Below are 13,477 nucleotides of genomic sequence, written 5' to 3'. Positions count from 1 at the left end.
AGCATAATTAAACGTTTTCCCATCAGTAACTCCGTAATAGCTCAGAAGGGGACTATCTAAAATAGTGAAAGTGAAGTGAAGAAACGCTGCAGCGCAGCACGCGGTGACACAGTGAAACGTGTCCTCTGTATTTAACCGTGCCCCTTGGTGAGCAGTGGGCACCATGACAGGCGCCCGGGGAGCCGTGTGTGGGGACGGGACCGTGATCAGTTGTTTCGTGACATTGTGCAGCAACGGAGGCTTCAGGTAAACGGATGTTTGATACGGGAGGGTTGAGAAAATGGCCGTCTTTAGAAGCAGTCCGTGACGCTGACGACCTGCGGGTGCACCCGGTTCCTGCCGCAGCCGGGCAGGCAGCCGTCCCCGCCGCGGCGGTAGCGTTTGGACAGCAGGACGTACAGGACGGGGTTGACGCACGGGTGCAGGTACTGCAGGACGGTGCAGGTGAAGTAGAAGACCTCCCACGGCCGGCCGTGGCGGTACAGGCCCAGGTACAGGCACAGCTCCAGCACGTAGCCGGGCAGCCAGCACAGCGAGAAGGTTCCGGCGGAGAGGAGGACCATGAGCGCGGCGCGGCGCGTGTTGCGGCCGCCGCTGGCCGACAGGACGGGGCTCCGGCGCAGGAAGAGCGCCAGGCGCGCGTAGTTGACGCCGATCACCAGCATTGGCAGCAGGAAGAAGGCCACGAACTGGCCCAGCACCACCTGGTAGTGGTGCTCCTGCGTGGTGGGCAGGCAGAAGGTGAAGTCCTCCAGGCCGGGCCCGAGGCTCTCCTTGGTGGCGAAGATGCGCAGCGGCAGGCTGGTGAAGAAGCTCAGGGCCCAGACCAGCGCGAAGGCCAGCACCGTGAAGTCCATGGTGGGCGGCCGGTAGGGGTTGGTGACGATCAGGACCCGCACCATGGACACGGCGCACAGCGAGTACGTGCTGGCGGCCAGCGAGAAGGCCAGCAGGAACTGGTAGACCTTGCAGGACGCATCTCCCAGCGGCCAGGAGAAGCTGACGGCCGAGTGCAGGGTGAAGGGGACGAGCAGCAGCGTCAGGAAGTCGGCGAGGGCCATGCCGAACAGCAGCACGTCCAGGCGGTTCTTACGCAGCGTGCTGTGCTTGGCGAACAGGGTGAAGACGAGGATGTTGGCGCTGAAGCCGATGCCCAGGATCACGGCACAGGTGCAGGCGAAGACCAGGATGTAGGAGTTCTGGAGCGGGATAAAACCCTCACATAACCATGCCAACTAAAATCCATACGTTCAAACGCCTGGGAATATGCATGATGCATTTATCTAAATACACCATAAAAACAACACACTCACCATCGTGGTTAACAGAGATAGATATTCCTCATCAAGGCACCTAACAGCCACATGATATTTCTTTATCTCGGCGCCTTGTGACTCTGCAGTGTGCGAAGCAGCAAATTCCTTCTGGTTGGCCGAGTTCCCCTTTAAAGGGAAAGAGGAGCGACCTCCATGCTTACTTATTGTAACTTATTACATCTGCTTCATTCGTAACATGAAATGCAGTTATGATGATTAACAAATATGAGTTATAGACGCCTACATCTGAGCAAAAAGATATTCTACCAACCATAACGGGTCCAATTCGAGCATATAGTAGTTTACACATTTTTTTTATCTTTATGTATTTTCTAGTCAATTTGAACTTCATTTGTGGTAATTAATAAATAGTAAAACTGGTGTTTGTGTAATGGGGATATACGTTTACTTTACTTTATTTTGCAGACGCTTTTATCCAAAGCGACTTACAGGAGGAAGACACCAGCAGTTCAGCTTGTTCAACCAACATCAGCGAGAGCAGCATTTTCATCTTTTTGTTTTTGGTGTTTTATTATTTTGGCTTGGAAAGGGATTTCAGTCCTGGACATGAAATGTGGTCCACATCTTCATCATCTTCAACCTTCCAGCCACATTTATCCTCCGTCCACTCGCCCCCCATCTCCTCCACTCCTCCTTTTCATCCCTACATCATCCCATTGAAGCCAATTCCATTTTACAGAGCAAAAATGGTCACGTTTTCCGTCTTACATCTAACGTCACCAAATTTCACATGACGCATCGTGGCCTCGTCCTGTTAACATTGTTGACGTTAGCATGCTAACATGCTAATTTTTGAACATGGTCCAAAAGTGACCAGATTTCACGTGAGCCATCGTGGCCGTGCACCATTAACATTTTTGTTGTTTTGCTGCTAGCATTAGAACGCCAACATGGACATTTTGGAACATGGTCCAAACGTCACCAAATTTCATGTTGCGTTGTTAGCATTTTTGATGTTAGCATTGCTGACATTAGCTTTAGATGCTAGCATGATAACATTAAAATGTTAATATGCATATAAAAGCATAAATATTCTCAATTTGCAACCAATTTCACGAATTAATGTAACAATGATTCCACTATTCCGCTACATTCTTTCGCTCATTTTTACAATTTTTTACAATTTTTTTACAATTTTTTTACAATTTCACCCATTGCACAAAATTAACAAATTTTCCTTTCATCTCTTAAAGTTTTCATAGATTTGGCAAAAATCGTTCATAAATTTTTAAACAATGATTCCTCTCTTCCCCTTCTTAGTTCCATCCTCTTATCTTCTAACCTTTAACTGGATTCCAGGCCAAAACTGAGGTTTGTTCACAAACTTCCCTTTTCTAGTTTGTGTCTGTCATTTGTTGGTTGACGATGACATTAATGATCGAGTCACCTAATGGCTTGTACTGCTCCTCTCATGACAGGAAGTGTAGGCCGGTCTCATGTGTTTGCTCTCCTCCATTACCGGGCCCAGATCATGCCGTCTGTGCACACAGAGGAGCTCGTGGTGCGATAAGCATGGGGATCGAAGGATGTTCGTGCAAAGGTCGACACTGAGCTTTTTCATGCAGTGGTTTCCACTCATTGCCACACGTCACAATGCGCTACTACCCACCAGGGGTGGTAGTAGCCTAGTGGGTAACACACTCGCCTATGAACCAGAAGACCCGGGTTCGAATCCCACTTACTACCATCGTGTCCCTGAGCAAGACACTTAACCCTAAGTTGCTCCAGGGAGACTGTCCCTGTAAAATACTGATTGTAAGTCGCTCTGGATAAGGGCGTCTGATGAATGCTGTAAATGTAAATGTTACGTTATCTTCCATAAACTTGTTTTATGCTGGATGATAATTGTGTGCATGATTGACTTACATGCCACACCATAGTGTAGAAACGGATGTAAAGAGAATAAACATTTTAAACTGTTTTATTCACTCCTGGTATTAAGAGACATGCAGTGTTTGCGGGCCAGTGGTGGCCTAGCGGTTAAGGAAGTGGCCCCGTAATCTGTCGTGGCTGCCCACTGCTCACTCAGGGTGATGGGTTAAATGCAGGGGACATATTTCACTGTGTGTGCTGTGTATCACAAGTGACAATCACTTCACTTTAATATGTTTAATGAACATTAACAGAAGTGAAATTCTTCCAATCCGGTAGGGGGCAGCAGAACACTGGATCCAGTCTTCCGACGGACGCGTTCCAAGTACTAGTCGTCAGTCTTAGAGAAGGAAGCCACCCTGCCCCAAAACATCGTGGTTTCAGATCAGAAAATAAAAAAATCACAACATGAATGAAAGAAAATATAACTGTTTCATTGTTTTTCTCGGAAAACCAGTGATCTCGCATCTCTGATGCAGTTCGCCATTTTTTCCTGTCCGCCGTAGGTAGCATCGCGCCGATTTAGGACACGCCCTCGTCCTGTCGTTCACAGCCAATCGGGCTTCGTTTCCTACGCCGCGGCGGCCAATGGGGTCGGGTTTCATTACAACGCGGAGTTTCGGGCGCGCATTGTTCCCTGACCGGGTAGTCCGGTAGTGCTAATACCCGGTACGCGGAGCTCCGGCAACTTTACCGCGTTAGATCGGATCTTAAGCCGGCTCGCTGGCTAAAGTAGCGGCCATGGCGGAGTTCCTGGAAGACCCGTCGGTCCTCACCAAGGACAAGCTGAAGAGCGAGCTGCTGGCCAACGCCGTGGCGCTGCCGAGCGGGGAGCACAGGAAGGAGGTTTACGTGCAGCTGTACCTGAACCACCTGACCGTGCTGAACCAGAGGGGCCGGCCCGCCGACACCTTCTCCAGCGACGAGGAGCCGCCGCTACCGGTCCCGGCCAGCCGCAGCCGCTCGGGCAGGGTGCGCGACTCTAACCGCTCCTTCTTAACCGCGTTGTTGATGTATATGAATGTAGATGAACGTGGACGTGCTGTAGATGTATGTGGACGTACAAGAAGATGCATGTGGTGTAGATGTATGTGGACGTACAAGAAGATGCATGTGGTGTAGATGTATGTGGACGTACAAGAAGATGCATGTGGTGTAGATGTATGTGGACGTACAAGAAGGTGCATGTGCTGTAGATGTATGTGGACGTACAAGAAGGTGCATGTGGTGTAGATGTATGTGGACATGAGACATGTAGACGTGACCGGACTGGATCTGTCCACAGAAAGCCGCCAGGAAGACGGACAAGCCTCCATCGGAGCTTTCTGTGCTCACGGATGAGGATCTGAAGGAACAGCTGCTGAAACATGGAATTGCTGTGGGACCCGTAGTCTGTGAGTTTTCTCACTTCTGAGCGTAATATGATTTTTATTAAGATATTATAAACTCGTGACCTGTCATTGGGGCGTCAGGTCCAGCACCTCGGCAGATCGGGATTCGAACCGGCAACCTTCTGATTACGGGTCCGCTTCCTTAACCGCTAGGCCACCAGGGAAGGTTGCGGGTTCAAATCCCGACTGGCCATGGTGCTGAAGTGGGTGACAATGAGCAGAAATTCCTTCAACTCTGCTTTCCCTGGTCCAGCGTCCACTCGTAAGCTGTATGAGAAGAAGCTCCAGAAGGTTCTGGAGGATTCGGCAGATGAGGTCTCGCTGCCTCCGGAACCCGCCACGCTGAAGGCTGACGGGAATCAGAACGGCAACACGCACGCCGTGGAAGATCATTTCAGCGACAAGGAGGAAGGTGGGAGACGCCGCCGGCTTTGTACCCGGCTTCGGCTCGCCGCTCGTTTCGGTCTTTTTCCATGCGTTTTTTTTTTTTTTTCCCCCGTGCAGAGGAACTGGGGGCTGCTGAGGCGGAGCCGACGCCCGTGGTTACGACGGCGAGGAGCCGAGGGAAGATTCCCGTCAGCACCAGAACCAGCAGCAGGAACAAGGCGAGGAAGCAGCGCCCGGTCGTCCCCGCGACTCCACGCGTGTTTTCCGGTCGAGGCCACGCCGACGGGGCGGTCCGTGCCGAATCCCGACCACTCGCCCGACTGGTTCCATGAACCGGCGCGTTCGAAACGCGGTTTTATCGTCACGGCCCCCGTTTGTAACTTCCAGGTCTCCCCAACGTTTGTTTTATTCGGTCCGTTTTTATTTTGAGGAATCGTTTCTTGCATGACGGGCACAGGAGGGAACCGTAAAAACCCACCACAGCCACGGTGTTTAGGTGAAGAAATGCGTTTCTAACAGAAGGCGTTTATTTGAAGGGCGCGGTGTTCATTTCCCGCCTCTGCTTCCAGCATCGTAATTCCTCAGGGTCCCCGGTTCCGGATGCTTCTGTAACGCTGTAATCTGTGGTTGCAGGTGGAGAAGAGAGTTGCGGATGAACCGGGCGGCGACGACGACGACGTTCTGAAGGAGATGTTCCCGAACGAGGCGGCCACCCCCACAGGCATCAGGTTCTCACCACGTTCGCCTTTTGCAAATCTCCTAATATCCTGGAAATCAGCTTCGTGCGTTGCAGGAGAATTCGGTTTTATTAACGGATGCGCCGCCTTCCTTTTCCGCGCAGCGCCACCTGTCGAAAGCCGATCCACGGGGCGGCGGGGAGGCCGGTGAGACCCCTTGACCTTTGGCCCGACGAGTGCCGGCCGCAGCACAGCATCACCTTCGAGACCGGCTCCTACGCGCAGAGCTTCTCCACGCCGCCGGCCCGCGGGGGTCGGAGGTCGCGCGCGTCGCGCTGCCTCTCCGCCTTCGCCCGGCTGCTGGCGCTCCTCGGCGCGGCCGCGGCGGCGTTCTACCTGTACCACAACGTGGACGAGGAGCGGGTGAACGCTCTCAGGGGCTTGTTGGACACCCACCTCGCTCCCTTGCTCAGTGGAGGTGAGGGTTCCACGGCAGATGGAGACAAGTGAAAACGTTTCGTTTTGTTTTTGGTGTTCGTACTACGAAGGTCCGGTCGCGGCCGAGGGACATTTTAACTCCTTCTGTAAAGGCCCTGGCTCTTCTGAATTTACTGCGTGGTGTCCTCAACTAGTTCCTGTGTGTGTGTGTGCAGCTTGTTTCATGTCCGTCCGGGTTTTTTTTCCTCCTGTCGCACCATCAACATCTCGAGGTCTTTTTTTTTTTTTTTTTTTTTTAGGGCATTTTAAGCGAGAGATGAGATTTACACGATTTAGCTTTTTTATACTTTTACACCTGTAGGCATAGAGACGTAGGACAGCAATACGGTTCGGCGGTAAATGTGCATTTGAAAATGTCTGTATTTTTAGACACTGTATTCGTATATTTCTACTGCGTCGCGGTTACCAGCGTCTATAAGCTGAAGCTGTCAGGGTTCATCTGGACACGGACAAAAATAAAGAAATGCCCTCCTCGATGTGAGCTAAGCTCTTTTCTTTAAAAAAAAAATGAAATAAAATTCAGCTGGGACAGGGTTCTAAATCGTCCTCTCGGATAACTGTGGGACGGATTGACCTGCGTGGACGCCACGGTTGTCCCCGAAATGCCACCGGCACCAACAGCTGAAAATAGTCAGCACACCTGCCGCACCCGTCTCTGTGTTCACTTGCTTTTCAATCGTCGTTACTAATGAGTCTGTACCGTACGGCAGCGTAGCCGGACTGTGTCTGCATGACCCGTATTTACTCGCCAGAATATGGTATTTTTGTACGTGGTGTTTGTGCTTGAGACCCGTTTCTGGAATATTTTAGTAAATCAACGTTCGGAGTGCTTCCCTGTGCTTCTGGTGGACGCGGCGGCACTTAACGAATAAATAAAATCTTCAGAGGCAGCTGGGAAATACGCCGTTTTTAAATCTGTAGCATTTTATGGCTGGATGAGATTGTTAACATGAAATGGAAAATTGTTACAAAATAATGATGCTTTTTTTTTTTTTTTTCCATTTGCCTCATTGACTTGGCTTTTATTTGGTATTGATGATATTCATAGATTTTCATATATCTGACATTTCTTTTTATTCCAAGACCTCTTCTTTGCAATAGGTGGATATTTAATCTTGCATTAAAACATTTTTTAGTAACTTCTGTTATTGCCTGATCACTGCATTCTGATTGGCTGGAGTTCATCCTGTCTGTAAACCGGTATAAACAGCAGGTACATTTCGAATACATGACATTACATAAATACATATGCCAGCCCCTCTATTGTTGGTGAACAATTTGCTCTTTTTATTTTAAAATGAATCTAAGCAGTGGATCTAAATGTAAATATAAAATAGCATTTTTATTTCTTTAGTCCCATTGAATTGAGTTGCACTCCATGCAGTGAGAAATACAACAGGAAGGTGCTCGCAACCATGCACAGAAATAAAGCAGTTCCCTGTTTCAATTCCGTCTCGATCCAATTTTAATAGGTGAACACACAATGCAAACTGTGAAGGACCTGTTCACCCGCTTCGGTCTCCATCTTCAGTCCACGGTTCTCCAGGGAAGCAGCAGCTTGTGTGTTGGGTGAACTCACCTTTAAGTTGCGTCCAGTCCAGTCCAGTGTTCATTTCTAGATTTTCACAACCTTATCCCCCTCCATTCCTCTTAAGACATGAACTTTATTAGTGCAGAACGGAATTTACATGATTTATGACGTGACCTTGGAATGGTTTTTATACCACCGACTTTGATTATGATAAAAGCAACAGTTGATACTGTTTACACTCACAAACATGCATTAAAAAATATATATAATATATATATATATATATATATATATATATATATATATATATATATATAATATAAATGTATTATATATGTGTGTGTGTGTTTGTATAGTGTATTCTTTTAAACAATTATTTCAAAAATAACATTTCGTGCAGCTATGTGTAAAATGTGGTATAATATATTTCACATGAACGTATTTGATATAAACCGGTAAATTAGCCGGTCGTTAGAATTCGAGCGTGGTCGTGACGCCGCGTGTTCTGATTGGACGTCGCTCCCCGTGACGTCACGACGTCCCGAACAAGGCGGCGCGGCGGCTCAGCTGCAGGTCGGGAAGGACGCAGGCGCCATTTTGCTCGCAGCTCCTGACGTGAGTAGGAAGGCGGTTTTTAGCCTCCTTTATTTCGTATTTCTTCTCCTTTATTCTTCTGTCTCGCTTCTCTTTCCTCCGCGTCCGAGTCGCCGCTTGCGGGCGAACTCGTGAGTTTCCGCGTCTGTTTTCCGCCTCGCCGGCTCCGCGGCTCCGGGTGAAGCCCGGTTCTCCACCGGATCCCTGGACGCCGCAGTCCGTCCGCACGCCCGCCTGCTGACCTTGGGCCCTTCAACTTTGACCTTTTAATAACCCGTTTCCCTCTGTTCCCGCAGCAGCGACTCCCTGGACACCATGTACCCGAGCACGTTGACCCAGCTGGCCCGGGCGAACCCGTTCAGCGCCCCGCTCTTCTCCCTGCAGAAGGTCGAGGAGCCCGGGCCGCGCCGGAGGCTGGCGGCCGCGGCGGCCGTGGACGGTGAGCCTTGGATGAATAAATGATGATAAAGACCACGTGTTCGGAAGTGGAGGACGGTGAAGGGCAAAGAGACGCGTTTTATTTTCTGGCCACATGACCGCTAACTGAGGCAGCCGGGACTCGGCAGTAAAACCGCCGTTCATTGGTTGTAGGGGGAGGGCCTCGAGTTCTGCTGCCAATCAGAAGCGGCCTTTTAATAGTAATACTTTTTATGTTTCTGTGTGTTTGAACTTTAGACTCAGAATAAACTCTTATTACATTGTAATGTCCCAACGTGGTTTTCAATTAATTATTTATACAGTATTTACCAGAGTGTTGGGGACAGTCCACAGGGACAGTCCCCCTGGAGACACTCGGGCTCCCGGTGGTAGTAAGTGGGGTTTGAACCCGGGTCTTCGCTGGGGTCAGCGGGGCAGAAGTGACCTTGACGTGAGCTCTGAAACGCCTGGTCTCTTCCTCAGAGGGGGACAGCTGTGAGTTTGGCTCGCAGAAGTATTTCGTCCTGTGCGGCTTTGGCGGGATTCTGAGCTGCGGCACCACGCACACGGCCGTGGTGCCGCTCGACCTGGTCAAGTGCCGGATGCAGGTGTGTGTGGGTGTGTTGCGGGCGACGGCATGCGCGTGCATGGCGTGGCGTCTCGTGCCGTGTGTGTTGCGGGCATGAGCATGTTTGTGTTGTGGTGTTTGTGTCCCGCCCTGCAGACTCGGACGTGAGCTGTGAGTTCGGCTCGGGGAAATACTACGCCCTGTGTGGCTTTGGGGGTATCCTGAGCTGTGGCATCACGCACACGGCCGTGGTCCCCCTCGACTTGGTCAAGTGCCGTCTGCAGGTCTGTATCTGCTCGCTCGCCCATCTTTTTTTGGTTCACTCATGTACTCATTGGAGTGTTGCACGTCGCTAAATCACCGTAACGCACGTTGACGTGTCCAGCGTACAGCAAGCGCGGCCGTGCCCTGTAAATAGGGACCTTCTAACGTGACTTGCGTCCTCGCAGGTGGACCCGGCCAAGTACAAAAGCATCTTCAACGGCTTCTCCGTCACGGTCAGGGAGGATGGCGTCCGGGGACTCGCCAAGGGCTGGGCTCCCACCTTCATCGGCTACTCCATGCAGGGCCTGTGCAAGTTTGGCTTCTATGAGGTGTTCAAGATCGTCTACAGTGACCTCCTTGGAGAGGTGAGTGGTGGAACTACGTCCACCAGGTGGAGCTGTTGAGCGTTTTCCATTTTTTGAGGTCAGCAGATATGAGTGCCTCCGCTCCTGTAGATGGCGCTATACAGCTGGGTACTTTTAATTACTGCGTGGCATTTAATCTTGTATTTCAGCTCTGTTTTTACTTCTTCACTGAACTGTAGGATGTTGTAATAATTACAGTATATCGTGATATAAACGTATAAAACACCTGCTTCTGCTATAAAACAGGAGAACACGTACCTGTGGAGGACGTCGCTGTACTTGGCAGCCTCCGCGAGTGCCGAGTTCTTCGCCGATATAGCGCTGGCCCCTATGGAGGCGTGTAAAGTGCGCATCCAGACCCAGCCTGGCTACGCCAACACCCTGCGACAGTGCGCCCCGAAGATGTACGCCGAGGAGGGCCTGTGGGCGTGAGTATTTACGGCTTCTTCTCCCGGCTGCTCCGCACACGCTCCTTAGATCCACCTCTGGGAAGGTCCCCCTTCCGGCAGCTTCGTGGCTGTACAGTTGGAGGTGCTTGAGTCATTGGCGTGTGAGATCAGTGCACCTGCACCACCGGTCCGTCGGTGGCACCGGCACCCTTTACGGGGACGTCCACCGGTGCGCCTCGACCGGGGCGCGGACAAACCTACATTTCCAACATTTACCAGACGCCCTTATCCAGAGCGACTTACAATCAGTAGTTACAGGGACAGTCCCCCCCTGGAGACACTTGCTTGCTCAGGGACATGATTGTAGTAAGTGGGATTTGAACCCGGGTCTTCTGGTCACCTGCTCTGTGCTCCCCGCAGGTTCTACAAGGGCGTGGTGCCTCTGTGGATGAGGCAGATCCCGTACACCATGATGAAGTTCGCCTGCTTCGAGCGCACCGTCGAGCTGCTCTACAAATACGTGGTGCCCAAGCCGCGCAGCGAGTGCAGCAAGTCCGAGCAGCTGGTGGTCACCTTCGTCGCCGGCTACATCGGTGAGTCGGGGGTGGAGGTGGCGCTAGGGGCGGGATGTGGGCGTGTTCTAAAGGCGTGGTCTGTGCGTGTTTTCCCCTGCAGCCGGCGTGTTCTGTGCCATCGTGTCCCACCCTGCCGACTCGGTGGTGTCCGTGCTGAACAAGGAGAAGGGCAGCACGGCGGTGGGGGTGCTCAAGCGGCTCGGACCGAAGGGTAAGGGGGCGCGGCGCTCGCTTGGGTCCCGTTTAAAAAAAAAAAAAAAAAAAGAATAATGATAATAATATTAGAATATTACAGGCCGCTGGGATTTAACCCGTTTCGTCCGAACCTGCAGGTGTTTGGAAGGGCCTGGTCGCACGTATCATCATGATCGGCACACTGACCGCGCTGCAGTGGTTCATCTACGACTCGGTGAAGGTCTACTTCCGCCTGCCCCGCCCTCCTCCTCCCGAGATGCCCGAGTCCCTGAAGAAGAAGCTGGGCCTCACAGAGTAAAAAAAAAAAAAAAAAAAACCCTCCCCACCATGCCAACATGGCCTTTCCCTCCTATTTAAAACCTCACCCTCCACCGCCGCCGATACCACGAAGAGCGTGAAGAACGAAGGTGTTCTCCTCGAGTACGGGAGAGGACGTCAGGCAATGCAAGCAGAGTTGGTTTCAACTCCCAACGTTCATTCTGTCGATAATAAAATCAAATAATAACCTGGATTTTTATTTTCCACGTCTCAATATTCATCACTTCCATTAAAAGCCTTAGTTTGATCTCAAATGTTTTATAAGAGATTTTATTTATTTATTATTTATTCCAACTGGAGTTTTGAAATTGACCTTGTGACCTATCGTCGTGGACATTTTGTCTGAGAACATTTTATATTTCAGTTCCTGGTCTTCATTAGACGTGGAGTCGGTTCCAGCTCCTCCGTAAACTGTTACGCGGCCACCACTCGGTTATAAACATTTTACCAGATGCCCTTATCCAGAGCGACTTACAATCAGTAGTTACAGGGACAGTCCCCCCCTGTAGACACTCAGGGTTAATTGTCTTGCTCAGGGACACGATGGTAGTAAGTGGGATTTGAACCTGGGTCTTCTGGTTCATAGGCGAGTGTCTTACCCACTAGGCTACTACCACCCAGTAGTTACAGGGACAGTCCCCCCCTTGGAGACACTCAGGGTTAATTGTCTTGCTCAGGGACACGATGGTAGTAAGTGGGATTTGAACCTGGGTCTTCTGGTTCATATGCGAGTGTGTTACCTGCTAGGCTACTACCAGCCTAAACCCGCTCGGCTGCAGCTTGTCTGTTAAATCCCTCTCGTGACCTCGCCAGATGAGAGTTGGACGTAAGGTCCCCATCCGGCGCATGTTTTGACCCGCTTCTCGGGCCTGTAGTCACAAGATTCGGCGAAGCAGACTAAAATACGACTTCCTGTTACGCTTATTATCAGCCAGAAAAGTAGAAGGACGGCACCGCGTTCTGTTCCGCGCACTGTAAACTGCGCCGTAGACGGTCGAATGATTCATTACAGAATAACTCCGACTTACCGTTTTCATGCAAATGGAAGCGTGGAGGAACCGCGTCCACCTTCGTGAGGAGGGGACGGTGGAAGAACGTCCAGCCACACGCACGTCGTCCATCCTCATTAGGAGCCGGGCTCACCGATTGGCCTGATCTTTAAGAAGATCAGCGCTGATCTCGCCGCTTTCCAAACAGCCACCCGGGGCGGGATATAAATAGTCCGAGACGCCCTCACACATCCAGGCTCGTCAGGTCTTATTATATTCAGCCGAAATCCAGCGCGTTTCTGGGCCTGCGGTGGTTGTCATGACGACTAGCAACAGGCCTGATATGTTCGCCATGAAATCATAATGTACATTTACACCCTTATCCAGAGCGACTTACAATCAGTAGTGACAGGGACAGTCCCCCCCTGGAGACACTCAGGGTTAAGGGTCCTGCTCAGGGACACGATGGTGGTAAGTGGGGTTTGAACCTGGGTCTTCTGGTTACCCGCTAGGCTACTACCACCTCCATAATCTGGCCTGAAGCTGATGAAGCTCCCACACCTCCACCAATCTGCCCGACCAGCACCCCAGTAATTAATGATCCAAGCGCAGATCCGCTTCATGCTGGGTGACGTCCTAGACAGGGTGACCCCGAGACACGACACCCCTTCATGTCATCTGGCATGTTCCTGCCTGGGTTTCTCCCGTCCAGGTAATTAATCCGAGTTTCCACGGCGACTGGATTACCGTAACCCCATTACCCGTCTGTGGTAAATAGAGCAGGAGGCGGGGCCTCGGACGCAGCGTGGGCGGGGCCACCTCTCGCTGTCAGGGGACGCCGAGTGGCGCAGGAGCCGCTGTCTCTTCTCCGGCATGCCATGTTGATCTCGTGGTGGTGGCTGTACCTGGCAACGCAGAGCTTCGTCAACCAAGGCGAGTATTTCCACCACCTGGACGGAGAGCGTGTGGAACGGACATGTTTGACCTTGACCTGTGCATCTTGAGACGTACTTTTTAAAAATGCCCGGGCGGGGCTAAACAGGCGGGTTTGCGCGTCGTGTCTGTGTATGAACTAATTTGCATGATGAATGAATGAAGCAGGATCTGGTG

The 13,477-nt window shown here is 51.2% G+C and overlaps 3 protein-coding genes and 1 non-coding gene across 6 annotated transcripts; 3 read left to right on the top strand and 1 right to left on the bottom strand.

Moving 5' to 3' along the window:
* Window positions 1-108: 108 nt before the first annotated feature.
* Window positions 109-1,471, bottom strand: LOC114767173 (galanin receptor type 2). The gene is made up of 2 exons (XM_028958751.1): window positions 1,466-1,471; window positions 109-1,235 (listed from the first exon to the last, which is right to left on the bottom strand). Exons 1-2 carry the CDS (start codon window positions 1,469-1,471, stop codon window positions 291-293), a joined length of 951 nt encoding a protein of 316 aa, XP_028814584.1. The 3' UTR covers window positions 109-290.
* Window positions 1,472-3,827: 2,356 nt separating this feature from the next.
* On the top strand, window positions 3,828-7,305 carry tmpob (thymopoietin b). The gene is made up of 6 exons (XM_028958575.1): window positions 3,828-4,181; window positions 4,495-4,603; window positions 4,854-5,012; window positions 5,105-5,205; window positions 5,621-5,715; window positions 5,829-7,305. Exons 1-6 carry the CDS (start codon window positions 3,951-3,953, stop codon window positions 6,172-6,174), a joined length of 1,041 nt encoding a protein of 346 aa, XP_028814408.1. The 5' UTR covers window positions 3,828-3,950; the 3' UTR covers window positions 6,175-7,305.
* A 919-nt stretch (window positions 7,306-8,224) lies between these two features.
* Window positions 8,225-11,632, top strand: slc25a3b (solute carrier family 25 member 3b). Of its 3 annotated transcripts, none has more exons than XM_028958895.1 (8): window positions 8,225-8,308; window positions 8,587-8,726; window positions 9,429-9,556; window positions 9,722-9,901; window positions 10,148-10,329; window positions 10,711-10,883; window positions 10,966-11,076; window positions 11,198-11,632. In XM_028958895.1, the coding sequence occupies exons 2-8, from the start codon at window positions 8,603-8,605 to the stop codon at window positions 11,356-11,358; spliced, it is 1,059 nt and encodes a 352-aa protein (XP_028814728.1). In that variant the 5' UTR covers window positions 8,225-8,308; window positions 8,587-8,602; the 3' UTR covers window positions 11,359-11,632. The 3 variants fall into 3 exon arrangements, with proteins under 3 accessions (XP_028814728.1, XP_028814727.1, XP_028814729.1); XM_028958894.1 differs by having other exon boundaries at window positions 8,229-8,308; window positions 8,584-8,726; XM_028958896.1 differs by lacking the exon at window positions 9,429-9,556 and adding an exon at window positions 9,188-9,312 and having other exon boundaries at window positions 8,229-8,308; window positions 8,584-8,726.
* LOC114767547 (small nucleolar RNA SNORA53) lies at window positions 10,365-10,546 on the top strand. Its single transcript, XR_003742968.1, has one exon. It is a non-coding gene; the product is annotated as a small nucleolar RNA SNORA53 (small nucleolar RNA).
* Window positions 11,633-13,477: the final 1,845 nt, after the last annotated feature.

This window comes from Denticeps clupeoides, chromosome 17 (assembly GCF_900700375.1).
Source record: "Denticeps clupeoides chromosome 17, fDenClu1.1, whole genome shotgun sequence".
Taxonomy (NCBI): domain Eukaryota; kingdom Metazoa; phylum Chordata; class Actinopteri; order Clupeiformes; family Denticipitidae; genus Denticeps; species Denticeps clupeoides.
Note: the sequence above shows the minus strand (reverse complement) of the source record. Positions and strands in the feature narration are given on the sequence as shown.